Here is a 26,920-nt window from a genome sequence, read left to right on the forward strand (position 1 = left end):
GAACCAGTTAGTAATTACCAAGAAAGTATTATCTATATTTTGAAGTGTTGAAAGTTTCTCCATCTGCAGCAAGGACAAGAGCAGACCCAGTATTGATCTCTATGATACAACAGTAGTGTTTATTTCCCATTCTGAAAATGGTGTTTCATAGTGTAGATTTCCTAAGTTTTTAAATGTTAGAATCTGTATTCTTTTGAAAAGTAGTTACCACCAAGATTCCTAATACCATAACTGAGCCCCTCTAGGAGGATACTGTGAACTACTCAATCAAAGGCATTAGATGAGTCACAGAAATGAGACATTTGTGAAATCCAAATTGGGCTAGCTAATTGTCTAATCTGAGTGAGGTGTGCTGTTAGTCTTGCATTATGTAATCCTTTAGAACCTTAGAGAAGCCAAAAGTACCACCTATCTTATTAACTTTCTTGTAAAGGAATCTGGCAGTAGCATAGTTCAGTCATCTGAAAATATCTCCGGTGATAATGATGCATTGCATTTATGACTGACTACCTTTCACATATATGAAGAACAGGATTTTACTTAGTATACTATCAATTCCATGAGAGATTTTTTATTTTGAGAGAGTTTTTTTACATTCCTGATTTCTTTGGCAGAGTATGAGGTAATTGTGATTTGGCCATATGTATGTGGTTTTGCTCCCTGCATGTATTCTACTGCTTTATCCCTTGAACTGTTTATGGGTGTCATCTGAGGTAATCCCAGGAAGTGAATATTAGATACATTGACTGCCAGGCTGCTATAATTTTTTATTTAGCTGTGTTATATAGTAAGTAAGTTCTCACATTTAACTGGTTTTCTGATTTTTGTTTCCATTGTTACCCATATTGATTTAATTGTATTATATTACTTACTAATTTCAGACATTATATACAGAATATTCTAAATACTTTCCTTAAGATAGCACAGCATTTCTAGTAATATGAAATGAATCCTACATCTTTGTTTTTCCCACACATCTCGAATAATTTCGTTTTCCATGTACATGATATTTAAATTACTTTTGTAATCAAAGACTTTTTGTGTGTTATTACTACCATAGTTAATTGTTTTCATGGAAAAGCAGGGAACAGGCTCTGTTAAAGATTGACAGAAACTATTTATAAGTATATTAAATTTTGTATTAATAAAGTAGGAAAGTTCTGGTTTTTTGAAGGTGCCCCAATTGGTATTTGCATATTGTAACTACTACACACAATTTTTCCAGTAGCAGCAATTCAAAATCACAGGTGTCCAATTTTTGTTCTAGGCAGAAACTACAATCTTAAATAGATGTATGTTTGATATTATTTTTAACATACATGTCAATTCCTCCTTTCTCTGTATGTCCCCTGCAGAAATAGGTTGCTAATTTATAGTACTATGCATTTAACATAATGGTTGCTGTATTTACATGGTGCTCAGGCAGATATGGTACATAAAAATCCTTTTGACATTTCTAAACAGATACAAAATTCATTGACTTTTCCATAGTCTTCTAATATTCTGATGCATGACAGTAGGTTTATTTAAATTAGTTTCTTTTCTGTGTGCCACTACAGTTATTTGGACCTCTTTTAAAACAGTATGGTGTTTAGGCTAAAGAAAGCTTACCCCTCAACTGTAATCACAGGAATTCTACCATTAGTGACAGTGGCCACTGTTACATTTTCAGCTATCAGTTCAAATAATCTTATCTTTCCCCCCTCCTGTTAAGGTGTAGATCATGTCTCTAGCCGGGGCAGCACCATTGTGAGCTGTTCCCAGGTAGCAGAAAACCAGTCAGTTCCTGGTTAACTTGTCTGACAGCTTTGTGTATCCAGGATTTATCATGTCACTGCATTACCTCAGTGTAGTCCAGCACCTAGATCACTTGTAAAAATTTATTCTCTATTCTACACCAACTATAGATACCTGGACCTCTGTACTCAAATCCGTAATTAGTGCCTCAATATCCTCTATTACTAGGCCAAAGTTAGAACTAGTTTCTAAAATATTTTTGACCAGATGCATAGACCCTAGTTTTTCTTAGTGCTTTTGGCCTGTGTCCTTCTCATGACAGCTACTTAGCACCAAGACATTTCTTTTTCCACTTAGCTAATTTTCCAACACATCCCTTAAATTCGTATTAATGGTCTGCTGTGCCATATTTCTGCCCATAGCTGAACATGAGGTGGCTCCTCTTAAAGAGGCTAGATGCTACATATGTTCTTGAGCTTGATTTCCACCATTTTCCTCTATACATTTTCCCCACATCCGTTCTTCCATTCCTCCACTCCTACCCAAAATTGCTCTAATTCAGTTTTCAATTCATGTGCTTCACCTCTTGATCTGTAGTTCTCTACTATTTGAACATATGCTATATATCCACGGGAAAGCTTAACTGAGAATTCCTTCTTCTGACCTGCTGTACTTAGTCCACTTAAACTCAGTTCACAACTTACACACATCAATCCCAATCAGTTAAATAACCTGTGACACCATGCCCATTTGTCAACATGGCCATGCTATTGTAAATAATTGCACAGGTATACGCATTTCTACATATTAGGGGCCTGTTACAGTTCTGTTTATATTCCTAGATAAGTGTAAGCAAATTACACCTAGTGGCCATAACTTTTAACACTGAATAACATGTGTAAACTTAATCAAAATCAGACCTGCATTTTTTAATTGTAGATAAATGCAAAGTTCTCCAATACTTAGCCATAAGTAAAGTAAAAATATTTGTTTTGTAAATAAAAAAAAAATGTCTTCTTGTGCTGCACTGGATTTTATTTCTCCCATACACGTTTCGCTGTTTTTCGCTTTGAGGCATATCATCAGTGGGACCTGGAATGATAACAGTTTTGTTTTCATATGTATTATATGTTGATTAGGAAACAGTTCACATCTCATTTTCATGTAAATAAGTGATTATTGACAGTTCTTAACATTTTTGGTTGGCATCTGTGTCATCTGGTCACATGCTGGAGGTCATACTACAGCTATATTTACGAAATGTAAGCATGTTTTTATATTCCAAAGTTGTTTATTCCCACTTTTCATCTTGTTGCCTGTACAGTTGTGATGTACTATCAGTCTTCTGTCACTTAATTACAGATATTTGACCAAAAACTGTGATTTTGAGATGTAACTACTTTGTTTACGATGGGTCACGTCCCGTTTGGTTTTTTTACATAAATGTTGCCAGCCTAAATAGTATATGCTGGAAACTAACATATTTCATGTCTTGTTTGTGTGAGTATGTGTGTGTTTTTTATTTCATTTTTTATTGTTTATTTTTATTTATTTTTATTTTATTTTTTTGTGGGGTATTAGTGGTTATTCAGGGTGAGTTGTTAGAATGCTGAATATGTAACAGCTGGTCAGAGAATGGTTGAAATTTTTGGTGTTCAGCTGATTCGAGTTTTGGTTTAAATGTTTTGTTGAGAGATTCGTGGACAATTAAATGAAAAGAGGGTCGGGTATTATTATTATTTCTTTCTTTTCTCAGACGTTGTGTCTGGTCAAAAATGGACCTTGATCAAGCGTGACTTCCTTTTAACTGTACGGTATATGTTATATTGCATTTAGGAACTTTCGGGTAATTGAACATGTATCAATAATTACAGATTTCTGTAGTTGTATATATAAGTTTGGATGTAGCTGTATTACATTGATGTACTGGTGGATATTGTGTGGTATGACTCCTGTAGTTGATAGTATAATTAGTATAATGTCAACTTTATCCTGATGCCACATGTCCTTGACTTCCTCAGCCAGTTGGATGTATTTTTCAATTTTTTCTCCCGTTTTCTTTTGTATATTTGTTGTATTGGGTATGGATATTTCGATTAGTTGTGTTAATTTCTTCTTTTTATTGGTGAGTATGATGTCAGGTTTGTTATGTGGTGTTGTTTTATCCGTTACAATGGTTCTGTTCCAGTATAATTTGTATTCATCATTCTCCAGTACATTTTGTGGTGCATACTTATATGTGGGAACGTGTTTTTTATTAGTTTACGTTGTATAGCAAGTTGTTGATGTATTATTTTTGCTACATCGTCATGTCTTCTGGGGTATTCTGTATTTGCTAGTATTGTACATCCGCTTGTGATGTGATCTACTGTTTCTATTTGTTGTTTGCAAAGTCTGCATTTATCTGTTGTGGTATTGGGATCTTTAATAATATGCTTGCTGTAATATCTGGTGTTTATTGTTTGATCCTGTATTGCAATCATGAATCCTTCCATCTCACTGTATATATTGCCTTTTCTTAGCCATGTGTTGGATGCGTTTTGATCGATGTGTGGCTGTATTAGATGATACGGGTGCTTGCCATGTAGTGTTTTCTTTTTCCAATTTATTTTCTTTGTATCTGTTGATGTTATGTGATCTAAAGGGTTGTAGAAGTGGTTATGAAATTGCAGTGGTGTAGCCGATGTATTTATGAGTGATTGCTTTGTGTATTTTGGTAGTTTCTGCTTGTTCTAGAAAGAATTTTCTTAAATTGTCTACCTGTCCATAATGTAGGTTTTTTATGTCAATGAATCCCCATCCTCCTTCCTTTCTGCTTAATGTGAATCTTTCTGTTGCTGAATGTATGTAATGTATTCTATATTTGTGGCATTGTGATCGTGTAAGTGCATTGAGTTACTCCATTTCGCTACTCCAAATGAGTAGGTCAATATTGGTATAGCATAAGTATTTATAGCTTTTGTCTTGTTTCTTGCTGTCAGTTCTGTTTTCAGTATTTTTGTTAGTCATTGTCTATATTTTTCTTTTAGTTCTTCTTTAATATTTGTATTATCTATTCCTATTTTTTATCTGTATCCTAGATATTTATAGGTATCTGTTTTTTCCATCACTTCTATGCAGTCGCTGTGGTTTTCCAATATGTAATCTTCTTGTTTAGTGTGTTTTTCCTTGACTATGCTATTTTTCTTAAATTTGTCTGTTCCAAAAGCCATATTTATATCATTGCTGAATACTTCTGTTATCTTTAGTGATTGGTTGTTGTTGATTTGTTGCTGCCAGTAGTTTTAGATCATCCATGTATAGCAAATGTATGATTTTGTGTGGGTATGTTCCAGTAATATTGTATCCATAATTTGTATTATTTAGCATGTTGGATAGTGGGTTCAGAGCAAGGCAGAACCAGAAAGGGCTTAATGAGTCTCCTTGGTATATTCCACGCTTAATCTGTATTGGCTGTGATCTGATATTATTTGAATTTGTTTGGATATTAAGTGTGGTTTTCCAATTTTTCATTACTATGTTTAGGAACTGTATCAGTTTAGGATCTACTTTGTATATTTCCAATATTTGTAGTAACCATGAGTGGGGTACACTATCAAAAGCTTTTTGGTAATCAATGTATGCGTAGTGTAGCGACCTTTGTTTTGTTTTAGCTTGATATGTCACCTCTGCATCTATTATCAGTTGCTCTTTACATCCTTGTGCTCCTTTGCAACAGCCTTTTTGTTCTTCATTTATAATTTTGTTCTGTGTTGTATGTGTTATTAATTTCTGTGTAATGACTGAAGTTAATATTTTGTATATTGTTGGTAGGCATGTTATGGGGCGATATTTAGCTGGGTTTGCTGTGTCTGCTTGATCTTTAGGTTTCAGATAAGTTATTCCATGTGTAAGTGTATCAGGGAATGTGTATGGGTCTGCAATGTAACTGTTAAATAATTTAGTTAGATGTGAATGTGTTGAGGTGAACTTCTTTAGCCAGAAATTTGCTATTTTATCTTTTCCAGGGGCTTTCCAATTGTGAGTAGAATTAATTGCTTGGGTGACTTCATGTTGCAAAATTATCACTTCAGGCATTTGTGGTATCATCTTGTATGTGTCTGTTTCTGCTTGTCTCCACCGTGCATGCCTGTTATGTTGTACCAGGTTTGACCATATGTTGCTCCAGAAGTGTTCCATGTCTTATGTTTGGTGGATTGTCTATTATTTTAATGTGTGTGTTACCTATTGTCTGGTAAAATTTCTTTTGGTTTGTGTTGAATGTTTGGTTTTGTTTCCTTCTATTTTCACTTTTTTTTGTATCTTCTATGTCGTTTGGCCAATGCTTGTAATTTCTGCTTCTTTTCATCTAATTGCTCTATCGCTTCTTGTTGTGAGATTTTACCTGAACTTTTCCTCCTCCCCCCCCCCCCCCCCCCCCTGACATTTCATTTCCTATAAATTGTGTTAGCTGTCCGATGTCTTTTCTCAGTTTTTCTATTCTGATCTGTAGCCTGTGTTGTCATGCTGGTTTTGTGGGTTTCTTCTGTGTGTTGGTTGGTTCTGATCTCTGCCTAGTGTGTATATTTAGTGTAGTGAGTGCTCCTATATAAACCAGTAGTTGTAACTCTTCCAGTGTTGTGTTTTCATTTATTTTGTTGTGTATGATTGTGTTGATAGTTTTTATTGTTGTTTCGACTTGTGGGTTATTTGGCGGTCTATGCAAGAATGGTCTAATGTCTGTATTTGTGTCTTTGTATTCTATATATGTCAGCTGAAATTTTTCTTCTATATCTAACATGTGTGTCACTTCGTGTTCTATTTGTGCTTGTTCTGGTGGCTGTCTAAAGATTTCGTTTTCCTCTGACTGTTTAATTCATGCGTGTTGTTCTTTGTTTGTTTGCTCTGGGATGTTTGAGTCCATTACTGTATTTTCTTCTTCTTCTGATTGCACATTATTTTGTTCCAGTATTTGTTGTACTTGTTGTTTGATGTTTTCTAATTCTGACTGGGGTATACTGTTATTTTTTATTATTACACGGATCTGATCAGCTAGTCGTTGTTCTGTTAAAAATTTTAATTCTGGGTATCTGGTAATAAATGTTTTGTATACTTGTGATCTGTATCCAGTTGTGTTGGTTCCTAGGTTTGTTGCTTGATAATAACAGAACATGAAGTGTCGATTAACTTCATCTGACCATCTCATCCTCTGTCTTTGTTTTCCTTCTAGGGTGGTTACAGGAAGCATATCCTGCAAAACACCTCTATTTGGATTTAAATCATTTTCCAGTTGGGTAGCAGTGTTGTTACCATTGTGGGCGAACATAGGGTTCAAACGTCATCCCCGACCATGATGGCGCTTGTCCGAGGCTTCTTTAGTTCTGTCCTGAACCAACTAAACACACTAAAAGGGAGGTTAGCCCTATTAGTAGTTTGTTCTTTTCATCGCCTTTTACGACTGGCAAAACATACTGGAGGCCTATTCTTTGCCCGAGCCTCCATGGGTTTTATTATTATTATTATTATTATTATTATTATTATAGCCCTGTGTTGTAGTGTTAAACTATTAATTTATCTATTAGTGTAAGCAATGAGTTGTTTGGCACGAGTATGTGATCATTCAACAGGGTTTTCTTTTCCTGCTTTGGTTTTCTGTATGTGGTGATATTCTTGCAAAACAATGGGTACAATTGTAACATAGTCACACAGTTAAACAACAAAATTAAAAATAAAATAAAGTAGAAAACCATTAATGTCACAACGGAACCAAACACAACCACATTCATTCTGTACCATAACAACTATACAGAATAGTCAGGAAAAAATAACAGCAAATGCAAGATGGTATACCATCACATACAAACACAAACTGGCAAACAGTCACAAACATTTTCAAAAGACAGGGAATAAATATAACATACACAACAGACATGTCTATCCAAAAATACACCCCAAAACTGACAAAAGCCAGCAATATATACTAGATTTCAGGTGTATATCAATTACAGTGTAGCACTTGTGATGGCAGATACCGTATTTACTCGAATCTAAGCCGCACTTTTTTTCCGGTTTTTGTAATCCAAAAAACCACCTGCGGCTTAGAATCGAGTGCAAAGCAAGCGGAAGTTCAGAAAAATGTTGGTAGGTGCCGCCACAACTAACATCTGCCGTCGAATATATTTAGCGGTACACAGGCATACTTTGTAGGCACAAAGATAAATACTGGCGCCAAAACCTCTGCGTCAGTAAATAAATTTTAAAAAAAGTGCAAGACGAGCTTTTTTTTCTCTGCCCCGAGTTTCGACCACTGCATTTTCATATCCAACTAAGTAAATACAAATTCCGTATTGTTCATCTTCGAATGTAGCAGAATTTCAATGTACTATGAAAATCCGACTGGCAAGACTGTTAGGGATGTTTGTCAATATGGCCAACTCTACGTTCTGAATTTTTTCCTACCTGTGAGAAGAGATGGTAGCTAATAGGAACCTGATGAAATGTGAATCACATGCAGTATTCTCTTCACCATAAGAATAATATGAATATAAACATTTTGCGGTGTATTCTTTCGTGTTTGCTGCTATCTCATTTAAATCCTGTCTGCCTAATAAGCTACAAAACTAGAGTGAGACAACAGCGAACGCGGAAGAATAATACGTATCGTGCCATGTTTATATTCGTATTATTCTTATGCCTAATAGTGATACAGTCAGAAATGAAGCACGGCAACTGATTAGATTTTTAAATCTAAGATGACTAATTTCTGTGCAGAATTTGATGTACTAAAGAAGCGGCCGCAAAGATTTTCAAACGGAGAAAAATTTTTGCCTAACTCTCGTTCAGAACATGTTCTATTATACGCAGTCTATTATTTGGTTCTTGTTGATCATTTTGAAAGAAAGCATCAGTGTAAGTAACAACAAATAGCAGTCTCCTGCCATTGTTTCGCTAATGAGACGATTCCTCTCTTTTTTTTTTTAAAATTGTAAGTTGCGGTAACGCGCACAAAAGCAAGCCATGCCGTGAGTGGCGACAGGCCATAAACACGCACTATCAGAATGCGACAAACAATGCATGCTACAGTACCGTAATGCATTTCAGCTTAGAGTGACGTAAACACGTATAACAAAGAAAACGGCACTTATCAGATGAAAGCAAAATAAGCAGTCGATTCAAACCAGACGAAGCACGTGAAAAAGGAAGGGTACCCGTATAAATATGGACGGAGCGCCTGACTCATAGCAATGGCTACCTGGTAAAGCTTAACTGCTAAGCTTACGACTCGAACCAAACTACTGTAGCTGTATCGTCTTTGATTCTACCTAAATTGTGTCTCATATAACAATGGACCAACTTTGTTTCGATTTGGAGGTGCGGCCTAAAACTTTTCTCTCCCCTTGAATTTGGAGTCTCAAATTTCAGGTGCAGCTTAGATTCGGGAATTTTTTTCCCCCTTTATTTCGAGTCTCATTTCTCAGGTGCGGCTTAGATTCGAGTAAATACGGTATGTAGGAAAGACAGACAGAGCATTTGTGGTCAGATACAAAGAACATATGATGATCTGGGAGATGGCACAAACCACCCCACATTTTCAGAACACCTAAGAGAACACAATCGCAAACCAACCACTAAAGGAGATGTGGAAATAATTAGAATAAAAAATACAAAACACCTAACCCTGCAAGTAAATTACCATGTACAGGTGATTGTACTCTAGCCCCTTTCCGCTCACTTGTCCACACACACACACAAAAAAAATCAAAGTTTTCAATCTAGTATGTGTAATTAGTGACAGAAAAATGAAATTGCATCACAAAAATAAAGGCAAACAAGATAAAAAAAAGAGGGAAGGAAAAAAGTTCTGAACATAAAAACATGCTTATGTTTCATAAATAGAGCTGTAGTGCAACCACCAGCAGTGAGCAGATGAGAGGAAATGCAGAGGTCAACTGTAAGTAATTGCTTTTTTACATAAAAAACAAGACATATCTGTAGATTACAAAAGGAGTTCACCGCATATCACAACAAAACTGTTATCATTATAATTCCCACTGATTATGCCTTAAAGTGTAAAAAGGCAAAATGCATCTGGGAGAAATTAAATACAGTGCTGCAAGTGGTGTTTTTTGATGATAAATTATAATTTAATTATAAATTATAATTTGATTATAAATTATTATTTAATTATAAATCTGTGCTTGCTGCAGAGGATGGGCACACAAAAATGCTCCTTAAGTGAAACAGCATTGCAGACAAATGAAGTTTATCCAGTGTTTGTTATAAACAGATTTTAACCTAAGCGTATGATTTCCTATAAGAACATTCTACTGATAATGAATAATATGATTCAAGAAGCAAAACTTTTGGTATTTGAACAGGAACAGGCACTAATACATTTACTTACTATGTAATATAGATAAAAGTAACTGATAGAACTGATTAATAGTTTACCTTTATGGCAGTGTGGAAAATCAAGGTCTCATCTGGCAGAGTGATACAAAAGTACAGAAAAGCTATTATCATTTCTTTGCTGTGTATGTGAAGCTTGTTATCAATTTCTTTGGCCTCCGTGATGAAGCTTATATATTTATTAATATTTTGTGACATAATGTCAATAATGTTGAATGTAGAACTCTGACTTTCTATTGTCAACAGATACAGGGCCCTGTTCAGGTGACAGTGGAGGTGGTCTCTTCCTTCCCTCTGATCCAGGGCGAGGAAGTGATACACAATGGTTTCTGCGCGGAATTGTAAGCCTCTCACTACTTGATCCCGAAACACAGAGCTGTGACTTGAGGCAATACATTGTGTTCACAGATGTTGCAAAGTTCCAGGACTGGATTTTGCAAATAGCACAGAGACTAGGAGATCAACCATAACATAAATGTGATTGCCTCTTACGTTCAGGTGATCCTGAAAACTAAGAGAATATAGTGACTGTTGTATCTAAACTTAATTGTATTTATTGTATTTTCAAGAAGACAAAAGCCATGACTATGGTTACATGCTGTGCTGTGAAAACTGATGACACACATTAGTGATTATGGCTGATGTGTTCAGCACTGTATATGTTCCAGGAAGAATATGATCTCAGTAGCAATTTGAAAGAAAGTGTGTGTGCCGTACAAAGAAGTGTGTGTGCCGTACAAAGAAGTATGTGTGCCATACAAAGTACAAAAGTTGATGGAAGCTATAGATAGTGCTTTGCCATACATGTTAATAAACTGAAACCAACCTGTAATTCTATTATGGTTACTAAATGTGCATTTGATTTGCTGTCGAAGAAAATCAGTTTTTTTGAGCCTTTAGTTGCTAAACCTTGCTATGGCCTCTATGCAAGATTCTCCAGAACATTGAACTCAGGATGTAATTTGTAGATTTTTAAAAATTAAAACCTCATAAAATTACTTTATTTAGATGTGATTTTTGACTGCACATGATAATTTTGATGCATAATGACAGTATTATTATAATTTTATTATAAGCAAATATATTTTTGTGAACTTGTTTCCACTTACTTTCATAAATCAAATAAAAATACCAATAGCTGTCTGAAGAGATGCAGAAAATAGAACTATAAGACTGTAGTGAGTTGAGACACAAGACATAAAAAGAAAAATTTTCATTAGTTTTAGGATTACTTCTAAGCAGAACAGTGAGAGGAATGTATATTAAGTTATAGATGTAACAACACAGACTTTACTTCAGTAAATTTTCTAAAAGTGAAGAAAATAATCCACCATATATGGTAGGCATTGAACAGTGAAATGATGCAAAAGAAGTGATTTGTTATACCCAAGCTATCAGATGTATTTTTGGGGCAGAAGGATATGTTTGAAGGACATCATGAGTTTACATAAATATGACATTTGCAAAGTGGATAATTTATAAAGTAATGGATGTGAAGACAACATTTCAGATGGGCAGTTTGTGCTGAACAGTAGTATGCTCACTAATTGGCTTTCAAATTCACCTCTGGCCCCCCTCAGTTTGACAGTGTCACTTCACAAAGGCAGGTGGTAGTCATGTCAAGAAAGAAATATGTACATAGGGTACATAGAAATTCACAGGTGTCCCTGCATTTAAAGGAAAAGATATGCTGGTGATATGACAGAAATAATTAGTGGATTCCAAAGACAAGTTCTTCAATTGAGGTCTCCAATAAGGACATAACACATGACAATGGATTCTGAGCAATAATGGTATAACAATGGGCAAGAATATTTAATAATTTAGATGGTTACTGAAATAGCATAACTGAAAATGTAAGGACTTTTTCATTTCAGGGCAGAATTGATGATAGCAGAGCCTTTCTGAAGTTACTATCCCTTCTCAACCAGACTTACTGCTATTCACAGTTTGTGACTTGATACACTAATGTACCCCCTCTAACCAAGGGCTTCTGTTATTGAACACCACATCCCCAACATCCAACTGAATCAAAACATGCTACCTCCTTCCTTATAAACTTAACCAAACACCCTGAATCACAAGCTGTGGGTTGCTCAATACTAAAAGTCTTCTGTACTATAAATTTGGCCCTAACTTCATTGATGACTGCTGTGATGTAGTGAATAATATGAAGTCCATTGAATTTATGTTTAACTGCCTGGTTTGTAAGTTGTAAGAATTATTGAAATTTTTTTGGAGAAGAATTTGAAGTATTCATGTACTGTAGAGCACACATATAGGTACTGAATGAATATGGTTCTTCCAGTCACAGGCCAACATGCCATAATGAGTGTTACAGAGGGCCAAGCAGACTGACTTCCGCATGAGGTCAGGATGGCTATTGGGGACCTGTGAAGCATCATCAACACTATTAAAACACTATAGTTCAGGTATTTATTTGCAATTTTTGCAAGTCACTCTTCCACACTAGCCTTGGCTGTTGATTATTCATCTGTGTTGGATTCTAGCTGATATATGTCCTGTCAGCTCTACAACTCTCCTCCCTACCAACCGGTAGGTTTCAGCTCCCTGACGTGCCTGAATGTTGAACAGGCATGTGGACCCCAAAAGGCCATGTTGCTGGCTTCCGCATTGAAGCTCAGTGCTGGCAGCACCCAGTGATGTGGTGGTGGAAGGCAGTCAGTTCCTCCATCGGTTGATAATAGGTGGTGAGCAGTATGAAGTTTATTAGGTGAAGGCCAATGTCTTGAATAAGTCTTTGGCTAGTTCATGGTCTGTGCTGGAGCATCTAGGACATACATTCATTACAGTATTGTAATGATGGAATTGAGTGCTATTACTGTGTATGCCATTGATTCCAGTGATCAAATCATCATGAGAGCTGGGGTATTTAAAGGAAGCTAGTTAGAGGCTATGATGTTAAGCTTAGTTTGTAATAACTCCATATGTTCTCCTATTTTCCGCTGTATTTGTGACAATGTCAGTGGGTTTTAATAAATTTTTTCTCTTTTCTATCCCTGACTATTGTGTCTTAACAGTGTAAACACAACAAGATTTTGTACACGCCTCACATGTTGCCAGCTGTTGACTGCTTTGACTGAACAGCCATCCACCACATCAGTGCACAGCACATCTTGTGGATGAGAGTGAGGAAGCACAGTGTTAAGTCACTGAATTCTCATTCATGAATGTGGTTCAGATCACTGCTCTTCAATCCACATTTGGTTTTCCATGGTTTCCTTAACTATTTCTGCTAAATGGGACTCCTGGGTCTGGATATTATTTCAGGCTGTACTGCCAGGAGGCTTTAATGCCATTTGGCACCCACCTGTTACTCCATCTGTATGCTGAATTTTTTTGAACTGTGTAGTACCAATTGCAGCTGATAGAGAGCAGCTTTGTAAACTTAGTGCGGCCTACAAATGTTCCTACTTGCAAGGCATGACTATTCGTTACTTTTCATTATGTTTTACAACAGCTGATGTGAACACCAGTTATATTTTGCGGTCTCTGAAGTTACAGCTATGTTGTTTGTAGTGTAAAAATGTTACCCAATGCACCTGGTTGTGCTGGACCTGAGAGCCCCATCAGGAAGATCCTTCCATCTTTTGTTTTCCTTCGTTGTTGTCACAAAAGTTTAATAGTAGAACTTTCGTTTGATGCAGAAATGCTGTGCGTAATATTGGATGTTGTTATTACGTCCCTTTTATTGTAACCATTGCCAGATAATTATGAGTTGTCATATGTATCAAGTGAAGAAGATGCAATGGACAGCTTGCTGTGTATGATTTGACAGTGTCTTTGCTTCTGATTGAAAGGGTTCTGGTGACTAAAACATAAATTCTTGATATGGACTCTCTTTTACAACTTCTTAAATTATTCTTTAAAATGATTTCCCCAAGCTTCCATCAACATTGAAGTTTTATTACATGCAAGTGTCTGGAGTGAGTTCTTGACTCCAACTAAATGGACATAAACAGTGTTCACATCAGATTTGATTTTCTTCATTCTTGGTTTGTACACTCACGGAATTCCCTTTTGGTGATGTGCTCTGAGGTCCTCCTTGGCATTCCTTGCAATGCCACTAGCTCCATGCAACACCTGCTGTAACATAAGGATGTCTGCTGATGTGTTTCAGCTACCACTTGCTGTTCAATGAGTACCTCAAACAAACAGTACAAAAGGAAATATTTGATGTAAACCGAATACTGCATATATACAGGGTGTTCCAGGAAGAACAATATTCAGGGATATGACAGGAACAATCATTCAAAGCAAGAAAGTCTACCAGAAATGGACTCCTAAATGCTTACTTTAAGAGCTATGAGCACTCGTTCATCTTCACTACTGTGAAGTTCAAAGCATAAGCAATCCTGTCACGGCAAGTGGAGATGCCCAATCACCATTGTGCCTTGGTGAGGTGGTGTATTCACACTTCTCACTCTGATTCTGTACATTCAAAGCATAAGCAATCCTGTCACGGCAAGTGGAGATGCCCAATCACCATTGTGCCTTGGTGAGGTGGTGTATTCACACTTCTCACTCTGATTCTGTAAATTCATCAAATCAATGTGCTTCCAGTGGGAGGCTCTACATCCTAACTAACTACAATAACATTTTCAGCACTCACAAACACCTTTTGACAGCCTTAGACGATAAGAGTGGAACATGTTATTCTGAAGTATCTCATTTGGACGAAAGATGTTGTATAATTTTATTTACATAACTAATCACAATCATTTTATAACCTTTAACTTTTTGTTGAATTATTTTCATTATTAAACTTATGGTCTCACAAGACCAAACATTGTTTTATTCCTTCCACAACACAAAGCGAATATTGGCATATTTCTTAGCTCAATCTCTTAAGTTTATTATTACTTGGTTTACCAAGGATTCACTTCCCTTTTGATCAAGTATTTACAATTATTCAGTTGAAAGCTATAGCGCGCTTTTAATCACCTCATTTCTTTCTTAGTATAATTGGTTCCAATTACTAATGAATATCTATTTGACTATTATGTTATTTCTTGTATACTAATCTAGTAAATGACTACCATATTACCCACTTTATTGTGCTATTATTATTCTTTAGCTACTTTGTATGTAAACTATTAGATTTTTATAGTTAAATAAAACCCCCACGAGGGATATTTGTCCTCTTTGACCAGTGTCTATCATTCTGTCATTACTTTTACTCAAAGGTTATTTACTGTGCACTGTTTTTTAAATTATTATGCATAACAGTACAAGGTTCTTAAGGCTCTAAGATAAACAAAGTTTAAGTCTTTTTTACTGCAAGGAGTTACATGCTGACATTTTAATCTACAACCACACTCCACAGTTTAAAATCACAGAGCCATGGTAAGTCAAACATGTGCGGAAACAAAAGTTCCAAGAATCATCCTTGTTCAGGTAAGTATATTAATCTTTGACTACTTTCTAGAACACTGCAACAGTGTGACTAACAGTCACTGTACAGCTTCATACCTCTGTAAGAGGTTCACTCACACCTTATACTTATGGGCAAATGCTGTGCAAATACCTTTAGAATCTCTTCAATGCAAATATTACTCTCCTCACCCCTCTACATCAAAGAAATGGTACAGGTCATTCCTTCTATGGATTCACTTGACCTAGGCAAAGGCCCAGACTTTCCACAGGTCCACCCACCCCTAACCCTTTAATACCTTTCCAAAATCAGACCCACCTCGTCTTGCATCTTTAACTGTAGGCACAGCCTCCAACACCTTTCTCTAATGATGTTTCTCTGCAGTATAGTGATTCTATATGATTATCCCCAAACGTTTGTTCCCTAACTCTCTCTTTAATAACTTTGACCTAGTTTCCTTGCAGTGTTATAATTTAAATATATGAAAATATTTAATAAAAAGCCTGCTCTCATTATATTCTTCCTATGTTTTTCATCAATAACATCCCTGCACTTCTCTGCTTTTTTTAAATATTTATTTTTATTTACGCGTCAAGTTCCATAGGACCAAATTGAGGAGCAAATCTCAAAGGTCATGGAACATGCCAGTACATGAAATTACAACCTAAAAGTAACAACAGATAAAAATAAATGCTTATGAACCTGAAAAAAGTAAATCCATAAGTTCAAGTAAACACAACCAACAATACAATAAGAATCAGCTTTATTTTTCAAGGAACTCCTCGACAGAACAGGAGTGGTGATCCATGAGGAAACACTTCAGTTTCAATTTAAAAGCGCATGGATTACTGCAGAGGCTTATTGAAAATGGATGCAGCAGTATACTGCACACCTTTCTGCACAAGAGTTAAGGAAGTCTGAACCAATTGCAGGTACACCAGTTATTGCCCGAACCACCTGTTTCTGAGCCAAAAATATCCTTTCAGAATGGGAAGAGTTACCCCAGAATATAATACCATACGACATAAGTGAATGAAAATAAGCATAGTAGACTAATTTTCGTGTTGAACGATCACTCATTTCTGATACCGTTCGAATAGTAAAAATGCCAGTATTAAGTCTCCGAACAAGATCCTGAACGTGGGCTTTCCACGACAGCTTACTATCTATCTGAACACCTAGAAATTTGAACTGTTCAGTTTCACTAATCATATGCCCATTCTGTGAAATTAAAATGTCAGGTTTTGTTGAATTGTGTGTCAGAAACTGTAAAAACTGAGTCTTACTGTGATTTAGTGTTAGTTTATTTTCTACAAGTCATGAACTTAGGTCATGTACTGCACTGTTTGAAAATGAGCATCCTTTACTACCAAGCTAGTGTCATTAGCAAATACAAATATTTTAGAGTTACGCCTAATACTAGAGGGCATATCATTTATATAAATAAGGAACAGGAGTGGCCCCAACACTGATCCCAGGGGCACCCCCCACTTGACAGTACCCCACTCAGACCCCAGACCCCACTTCACAGCCGTTATCAACATTGCGAATAATGACCTTTTGCTGCCTGTTGCTAAAGTAAGAGGTGAACCAATTGTGAACTACTCCCCGTAGTCCGTAATGGTCCAACTTCTGGAGCAATATTTTATGATCAACACAATCAAATGCCTTAGTTAAATAAAAAAAAAAAAATATGCCAAGCATTTGAAACCTTTTGGTTAGACCATCCAGTACGTCACAGAGGAAAGAGAATATAGCATTTTCAGTTGTTAAACAACTTCTAATGCCGAACTGTACATTTGATAGCAAATCATGTGGTATAAAATGATCAATTATCCTTACATACAGAGCCTTTTCAATAACTTTTGCAAACGCTGATGGCACAGAAACAGATCTAAAATTATCTACATTATCCCTTTCTCCCTTTTTATAAAATGGCTTTACTACTGAGTACTTTAATCACTCATGAAACTGACCTAAAGGAAAAATTACAAATATGGCTAAATACAGGTGCAGCACAATACTTTAATATTCTACTAGACATTCCATCATAACCATGAGAGTCCTTAGCCTTCAGTGATCTAATTATTGACGCAATCTCCCTCTTGTCTGTATCACAGAGGACCATTTCAGACATCAATCTCAGAAAGGCATTTGCCAAGAAGTTATGATTTCCTGTAGAAACTAAATTTTTATTTAATTCACGAGAAATGCTCAGAAAATGATAGTTAAATACTATACATATATCTGATTAATCAGTAAGAGAAATATTTTTATTGTACACTGACTTTGTATCGTCGACCTTGTGATGCTAACCAGACACTTCCTTCACAATGACCATATGGTTTTAATTTTATCCTGTGAATTAGCTATTCTATTTGCATGCCACATACTCTTTGCCTTCCTAATAACATTTTTAAGCACCTTACAATACTGTTTTTAATGGGCTACTGTAGCTCGATTGTGACTACTTCTAACATTTTGATATAATTCCCATTTTGTTCTACAAGATATCCTTATCCGACTAGTCAGCCACCCGGGCTGCCTATTACTGGTTGTACCCCGTTTAGAACGTTCTAATGGAAAGCAACTCTCAAAGAGCAGGATAAATGTGTTAAGGAAAGCATTATATTTATCATCTATGTTATCGGCACTATAAATATCCTGCCACTCTTGTTCCTTGACAAGGTTTTTTTAAAAAAAAACTCTCTACTGCTGTCCGATTAATTTTCCTACATAGTTTGTAATTAAATATGACATTGGTTTGAGTACAAAAGCCTTTCAGTGTTAAAATTTGTGCATCATGCTTTTACTAACAGAATGCCCATCTAGTAATGATGAATGCATAAAAATATTGTCTAAGGCTGTAACTGTACTACTGTTCCCCTGCACCCTAGTTGGAAAAAACAGTCTGCATCAGATCATATGAATTTATGAGATCTACAAACATCCTTTGTCTTGCACCATCCTAAACAAAATTAATATTGAAGTCACCACATATAACTAATTTCTGGTACTTCCTACAAAGTGAATAAAGAACCCTCTCTAGCTTGAGCAGAAATGCTTTGAAGTTCAGTTTCACTAAATACAACTGCCCCTGCACAACATACAAACATCTGTTCAGTGCTGTGTCGTGATACGTCTATGGACTGAAATGGAATACTGTATTTTACGTACATAGCCACTCCCTCACCCCACAAGGAACTCCTTGATAAACAGCCAGTTAATCTGTACCCAGTAAAGGAAGCCTCTGAATTGTAAAATTATTTAAGTGGTGCTCTGATATACCAATAATTTCAGAGTCAACATCTATAAGCAGTTCACTAACTTTATCTCTAATACCTCTTACATTTTGATGAAATATGCTAATGCCTTCCCTACTTGGAAACATTACATCCTCGGAAGGTGAGCCCTTAGGAATACCTACTTAAAGGAAGTCCCTCAAACTATCAGCTGACTTCAGTCTAAAAAAAAAGTACAGCTCTAACACCAATTACTACAGGAATTTTTCCATGAGTGACCCCCCCCCCTCCATCCCCCCACTACACTGTCAGGTATAAGCTTAGCCAGTCAGCCCTTCCCCTACTTATTGAGATGCAGGCCATGCCTAGTGAAACCCGATCTACTGATAGACCCAGCTGGCACCACTGAGATGTGACCCATGCCCTCTGCCATCAGTGCCGTCCCCAGCCCCATGTTTATGCGTCTAACAGCCGCATTAAGGTGAGGTCGATCATGATGCTGAAACAGTTGCACGAAATGCACATTAGTTCCAACAGTTTGAGTAGCTATCTTTACCAGGTCACCACCTACATCATATTCCTCGTCCCTGTCAAGACTGTTCCCTGCTCCACCCAATGTTATTATCTGATCCTCCTTCGTAAAATTCCTACATAACTCCCCGATGCTGTCAGTCAATTGAGCCAACCCTGCACTAGGCTTCACAATGCTGGTGACATGGTACTCACTCCCCAACACTTGCTGCAACTTCTGGCCCACATCTCTACTGTGAGAAGTACCTAGCAGCAGAATCTTCTTTCTGTTAGACTTAGCAATTAACCTAGGCCTCCTAATTGCTGAGGACTGCTGTATGTCCCCTACATCTACATCTACATCCACATCTACAGCTACACGAGGCTCCTTTCCACTCAACTCTGACAGTTGGTCAAATCTATTGCATACACACAAAGTAAAACTGTCTGAATACCTCCTCTTCCTAGCTGCCTTCTTGCCAACTGCAAGTTCCCATTTCCCATCACCCATCACCCTCCTCAACCTATCTAGTTTCTCCTTTGCGTGTTGTAACTGCCCCTGAAGGGCACAGATCTTAAGCTTCTGCTCCTCTATTGACCTATTTCTATTACAGATTCTGCGCTACCAGGAGAGGACCTCACTAAAATGACCACTGGCTTCCCCACTGCATTCCCCCCCCCTCCCCCCCCCCCCAACGAAAATACTTCCAACAAATCCCACATCGTAACCCAAAACTCACAAACCTATGACAGAGCCCACATTTCTCACTCATGGTAAAATTTTACAGTTACTGAAAAAAACTATACGTATGCATAACCAAAGTTCAGTTACACCAGTAGAACTATTTATAGAACTAACAATAATGGTCTAGAAATTCTCTGCCTACTAAGAAAGCAACTATTTGTATTAATACAGCTACACCACACCTAATACCAACACCAACAAAACTTCACAAAAGTGTTAGGTAAAACCAAAACATTCAAATGGCCACTGAAACACTAAACAAAGTTAAAACACTGAATGAAAATTTTACTTAAATATTTCACAAGAAACAATACGAAACGTCAGTTGAAAACTGAAGCACGAAATTTACTCAACGACTTCAACGCACAGAAAACTCTAAAAAACGTAGTGAGTGAATGTTTCCAAAAGTTTATTAAATCATTATTTTGCCACAAATGGCTCGAAACACCACTGAAAACTAATAAATTTAATAACTGTATAACAGTGCACAAGTAAGTTTGTCAGTACTTAGGTTTATAACTGCTACAGCTGCAGTGCATGCCACAAAATGTAAACACACTACTCTACAGGTTCCAGACAATTTCTCTCTGGACACTGCTTTACTGCTTTTCCATTCCCGTTTGTCCCCTTGTTTCTGTGATGTGGCTAACATATGCATTTCTTCCAAATATATTGTCTGTGTCAGCTAACTGTATACGTGTCTTGTCATCGTACTTGTATTACTACCCCATGCTACCCAACATTGGTAGGTTGTATGTGCCACAGTGTGATCTGTGGAAAAGGGTGTCTATGACAGAAATGTATGAATGTGGAAAGAGGGACGATGGAGTAGGTACTCCAGTTGGAGAAACAAGAAAAAGAAAATTAAGAGTGAATATGTTAGTATCAAAGGAAAGGAAAAGAGAGAAAGAAAAGACAGAAGCCTCACATGACCTCCCCCCCACTCCACCCCACCCCAAGGTCTGTAAATTCTTAGGCAAATTTACTAAGACCGCTTCTAATATAGAAATTTTATCTACTTTTTGCAGATAATTCTTTTACTACTTGTCCATATATATTAATATTATTAGCTAACATGTCTTCCTTAATTACTTGCCTTTGAGTTTGAAGGGATATAAATTATTTGACAGTTCATTTAATGTTTTAGTTTCTCTAATATTTCACCTAAACTGCTTTCCGTGTTTGCAGTTGGTATGTGGCATGCAGTAGTGACAATATATAATATACTGAGGAACACTTAACTCCTGTGTTTCTGTTTTAAGGTTAATGCCAAGTTATCAGAACAACATATATCAACAATGCTTCACAAAAAGATCACCAATAAATAAAATTAGCTTGGGGCTGTTTACAGCTCACCTCATTGAGCACACCAACACTGACCCTGTGTCAAGTGTGGATGAAACAATGTTGTGATCAGGTGCTGTACAGATGTAAGTTTACTGACCAGCTGCCACACTGCCAACTGAAGCTGCCCTGCTGCTTCATTGGGCGACTGCTGCAGGGTTTCTCTCAGAGACTGGTGCTGCAAGCAAGCCTCGGAATCAGCACACCTAAATCTTTCGTTTTGTCAACAAAATGTTTCTTGACAAAAGTGTCAGTGGTTATTTCAACATGTAAATATTTTTTGTTGTTGACCTGGTCGCTGTGGTCAGTTAATCTAGATTATCCTTTTTGTTTTGATAATTCTTGGTTATTTGGTGTTTACCAAATCACAATCACAATTACTATTTCTTAAACATTGTAATTAACACTGGGTGACACTGCAGCATGTGTTCACCTATGTCTTCTTCTGTGTTTACTTTGGCTCTCTAGGCAATGTTGTATTTTATTTGGTTACTTTTTGAAAATTCTTCTTATTTCCAATAAAACACACTTCTCTTTGCACATCTTACATGCCTCCTGCACTTGGGGTTCGAAAATGGTGTGTAACAGTGCTGTTCTAGAACAGCACTGAGCCCAGAAGATATGCCAAGTGATCTGTTGCTCTGATGCTATCAGTGATGTTTTTTTTACCTTAAGTATTTTCTAGTGTGGTTGCCTATCCAGAATTCTCTTGATGTGGGACTTATTCTCTGTCTGAGGTTTGGAACAGAGCTTTGCAGTACTCAAGCTATGAAATGCTTTTTAAAGAACTCTTCTGCATTTTGTTGCTTTAATGTAAAAATTATAATATTGGGTGAACAGACCTCCTATTAAAAAGGTCATCTCCGAACCGAATCTCAGAAGAAAACACAAGACAATATTTTTCAGCTTCTTTCAACTGTTTCTGGACACTGTCATTAAAGGCAGTGCCTCTTATTATCTGACTTTCAAAACTCCACCAAGCTGCGATGCCAAAGCATAAGTGACCCCTTCACAGGTGGAGACACGAGATTGCCACTGTGCCTTGTTGGTGTTGTGCATTTACGTGTATTGCTCCAATTCTGTTCATTCATTCATCCACCCCCCCCCCCCCCCCCCACACACACACACGAAAAAACAAGAATGACATCATTGTCAGGATGTTGAACTCTAACTTTCTTCCAGCAAAGAAAAGAAAATAGTAAAGGCTGTCAGTTGGCAAAACAGCAGTTTCATGTGGTGATGGCTCTAATGTGGAATTGCAAATCCTATCAAAACAATAAGCAGACATGCCTTCTGTTCTGCTCCCTGCTCTAAAGCATCCTTCCACCATGCCTTCTGTTCCGCTCCCTGATCTAAAGCATCCTTCCACAATAGGTAAAAAAGAGGAAAGGGAACCCTACTGCGTTAATATTTTCCAGTGGAATAAGGATGGATTCAGGGTTCACAGTGAAGAATTAAAGATGCCTCTAGACACATCTACAGGAATGCATTTCACAAAAAGTATTACTTTTATAATAAGGCGCTAAAATTTCTGAAGAAAGGATGCCCTCAGTGTTAACAATACGAAGTGTGGCATGACACATTGTCAGGGACTGTAGCCATTCCACAACACATTCCTATAATCACTATGCTATAAACAGTTCCAGTTTGTGTCCCTCACATAATTACAGTGTGCTTTGAGATTTCTTACATCTGTACCATGTATTGATTGAGACATAGGAGGCCTTGCTTATGAGGTATGTTATGTTACAGTATCAGTTTAACTTATGTGGACATATTAAAAATGTGTGGCTGATATTGTAATCATAGAATACATTTCTTTCCATATTGTAAAGGTCATAATTTTACATTTCTGAATGTATAAACAGTTGCCCCTACTTGCACCACTTTGAAGTCTTATCGATATGACTTGAATATTTTTGCAGCTTTCTTTAGATAGTACTTCACTGTAGGCAACTGAATATCAGCAAAAAATCTGAGGTTACTATTATTATTGTCTGCCAGTTCATTAATACGCAACATGAACAACAATTGTTCTAACACACTTCCCCGAGGTGTGCCTTAAGCTATTCCTTTTGCTGATAATTTTCCATCTAAGATAACATTGTGTGCCCTCTCTACCAAAAAATCTTCAGCCCAGTCTCAATTTTCATTTGATATCCCACACATGCATAATTTAATAAACGAGCGTGGATGTAGTAATGAGTCAAATTCTTTTTGCAAGTCCTTGTTTGCCTCGATCTAGATTTCCAGAATGACATGTGGGAAGACTTTAAATTGCAACAAAACATTGGAATAAAATATTATTTGTGCCTCAGAAGTTACAGACATACACTGCAACTGTACGATGTTAAAATTGTGGAAAGTTAGCACAACCTATGGCTTGCACTAATTCTAGTCTGTTCAGAAAATTGATTCCATGCCAGTAAACATTCAGTTATGCTCCATGATTCTCTTGTCCTCCCTCAGTCCACCTGAAAGACCGAATCATCTGAAACATGACAGCTTGTTCTTCATATGATTTCAACAACTAATTTAGATTACCTTTCACATAACACGAAAGCTAATTCAGATTTCTTAATCAACTATTACATCATTAGGTAGGACCTATGTAGGTAATTTCACCTTTTGAACAGTGAAATATGATTTTCAATAACCTCGTGTCAAATTATTTACATCCATCTGTTGATAGGAACATGCTTAATCAGTCTGTTTCATTACAATTAGAACCATTCAGTTATGAACAATCAACTAATGAGACATCAAAAATACTGGTTTTATAATGTTTAAAATCTTTAAGAACTCTGGTTAATGTACTGCCAGGCTACTATGTAATTGCTAATGTATAAAAATACCTAATTACTGAAAATCACAAAATGAAATCTTATTGACGATGTAAACAGAGAGAGTGTTTAGGCTACTGTAACACTTATTGAAATTCTGTTCATGCCAAAAAATATGCACATATATTTGTAACCAGGAACACATTAGGAAGATATGGGATTTGCTAGTTTCAGAGCAACCAACAAAAATGTAATCAGTATCGTTTATTTGAATCATTTCACTTAGTTTTCCAATGACAAATATATATTTGACCTGGTATGCTGTTTCATCTATTTCAGTTGTAACTACTGAATAACATTTCTGTCATTTTGAGCAACTTCTGTAATTTTAATTAACAAAATTATTATGTGTAACGATGTTCTGACTGTCAGAAAATATATATAAGACTTGCAAGATTTTGAGGAGGACTCTGTGGTGTAATAAACAATACATCTGAAACAACTGATTTTATACAATTATTGAGAACCATGCAATTTGCCAGCCCATTTTCACTTAACAAATTTCCAAGAAACAGTATCTGCAGTCAAGCCTCAAGAACATCCAGAGCAAGACGATGATTATTATTCTGAAGATACAGAGTACACCCAGCAAATTGCAATAACTTTATTTACAGCTTCCATTCACATTATGAAAAGACAGTTAACTTTAAGTTGATTTTCTTTTTGGGACAACATTTCAATCCTAACATTACAGTTACACTGCACAGCATCCCCTTCATGATGGATGAGTGGTTGAACTCAGATAATAAGACATTACTATCGTACACTTAACATCTTGAGCCATGATTTTCTTGTGAAGACAGTAAATTGTGATTATGTACAGAAATGTAATAATGTTATAGTTATCCTCTTTTGTTGTTACTCACTACACTCAGTCGGCTGAGTAATCTTTAATTTTGTAGTACACATTACTTACAAAGAATTTTTAGAAATTGTTTTGACAATATTACGAAAAGGATAGAGCACTACTCACCATATAGTGGGTATGTTGAGTTGCAGACAGGCACAAAAAAAGACTACTAAACACACGAGCTTTCGACCAGAAGGCTCGGAGACTGGGGCAGGGAGGGGGAAGGAGAGCAGGGTACGGCTGGGGCACAGTAAAGTGCTGTTTGTGGAAGCATACAGGGATGAGGTGGAGAGAAGATAGGGCAGCTAGACACAATCAGGAGGCTAGATGGAGGGTGAGGCAGGCCGGAGAAGGAGACAAGTAAACAGACTGTGAGTGCTTGTGGAGTGGGAACAGGGAAGGGATAGGTGATTGAAGGACAATGACTATTGAAGGTTGAGGCTAGGAAGGTTACGGGAACATAGGATAGATTGCAGAGAGAGTTTCCACTTGAACAATTCAGAAAATCTGCTGTTGGTAGGAGGGATCCAGATGACACAGGCTGTGAAGCAGTCATTAAAAGGAAGAATGCTGTGATGGCCAACATGCACAGCGACTGGATGGTCCAGCTGTTTCTTGGTCAGTTTGTCGGTGGCCATGCATGTGGGGAGACAGCTTGTTGGTTGTCATACCCACATAGAACAAAGCACAATGGTTGCAGCAGGTTTCACAGGTAGCCTTAACTTTGATGGGGCAGGTGAGGCTTGTGAATGGACTGGACTGGACTGGAGTAGATGATGGTGGGAGGCTGTATGGGACAGGCCTTGCAACTGTCTGTTACAAGGATATGAGCCATGGGCAAGTGGTTGAGAGCAGGGAGAGGTGGGGAGGTAGTAGGTGTGACATTCCTCATTTCAAGGCACGATGAGAGGTAGTTGAAACCCTGGCAGAGAATGTGATTCAGCTGCTCGAATCATGGGTGGTACTGAGTAATGAGGGGTATGCTCTGCTGTGGCCAGATGTTGAGATTTTGGCAGCTGGTGTGTGTCTGGAGGATAAGGTACAGGAGATCTGTTTCTGTACAAGACTGGGAGGGTAATGGTGGTCTGCAAAGACTTTAGCAAAACCATTGGTGTATTTTGAGAGGGACTGCGCATCACTGCAGATGCAACGGCGACATATGGTTAGGCTGTATGGAATGATTTTCTTTGTGTGGAATGGGTGGCAGCTGTCGAACTGGAGGTATTTCTGGTGGTTGTTAGATCTGATATGGATGGAGATACTGATGTGGCCATCTTTAAGATGGAGGTCAACTTCGAGGAAGGTGGCTTGTTGGGTTAAGGAGCACCAGATGATGAAAAGGGGGAGAAGGTGTTCAGGTTCTGTGGAAATGTGGACAGGATGTCGTCACCCTCAATGCAGATCACATAGACATAATCAGTGAGTCTGAACGAGCTGAAGGGTTTGGGATTCAGGGTGTGCAGGAAGGATTCCTCTAGATGGCCCATAAATAGGTCGGCAAGGGATGGCACCTTGTGGGTGTCCATTGCTGTACCCTGTATTTGTTAGATGGTGATGCCTTCAAAGGAGATGTAATTGTGTTTGAGGATGTAGTTGGTCATGGTGACCAGAAAGGAGGTTGTAGATTTTTGAATCCATCGGGTGTTGGGAAAGGTAGTATTCAATAGTGACTAGGCCATGGGCATTAGGGATGTTAGTGTGATGGAAGGTGGCATCAGTAATGACGAGCAGGGCACCATGTGGTAAAGAAACAGGAACTGTGGAGAGTCAATCGAGGAAATGGTTGGTATTTTTCATGTAGGAGGATATGCTGCAGCTAACAGGCTGAAGGTGTTGGTCTGTGATAGCAGAGATTTCCTCAGTGGG

At 37.3% G+C, this 26,920-nt stretch overlaps 1 protein-coding gene across 1 annotated transcript in view; it reads left to right on the top strand.

The window, feature by feature from the left end:
• Window positions 1-13,142, top strand: part of LOC124545279 (serine protease gd-like) — a 294,473-nt gene extending 281,331 nt beyond the window's left edge. Inside the window, exon 9 of the mRNA XM_047124163.1 lies at window positions 10,372-13,142. Coding sequence (XP_046980119.1) covers window positions 10,372-10,595 — 224 coding nt within the window. The 3' untranslated portion in view covers window positions 10,596-13,142. The remainder of the gene's footprint in view (window positions 1-10,371) is intronic.
• The last annotated feature ends 13,778 nt before the right edge of the window (window positions 13,143-26,920 follow it).

Source organism: Schistocerca americana, chromosome 8, assembly GCF_021461395.2.
Source record: "Schistocerca americana isolate TAMUIC-IGC-003095 chromosome 8, iqSchAmer2.1, whole genome shotgun sequence".
Classification (NCBI taxonomy): Eukaryota; Metazoa; Arthropoda; class Insecta; order Orthoptera; family Acrididae; genus Schistocerca; species Schistocerca americana.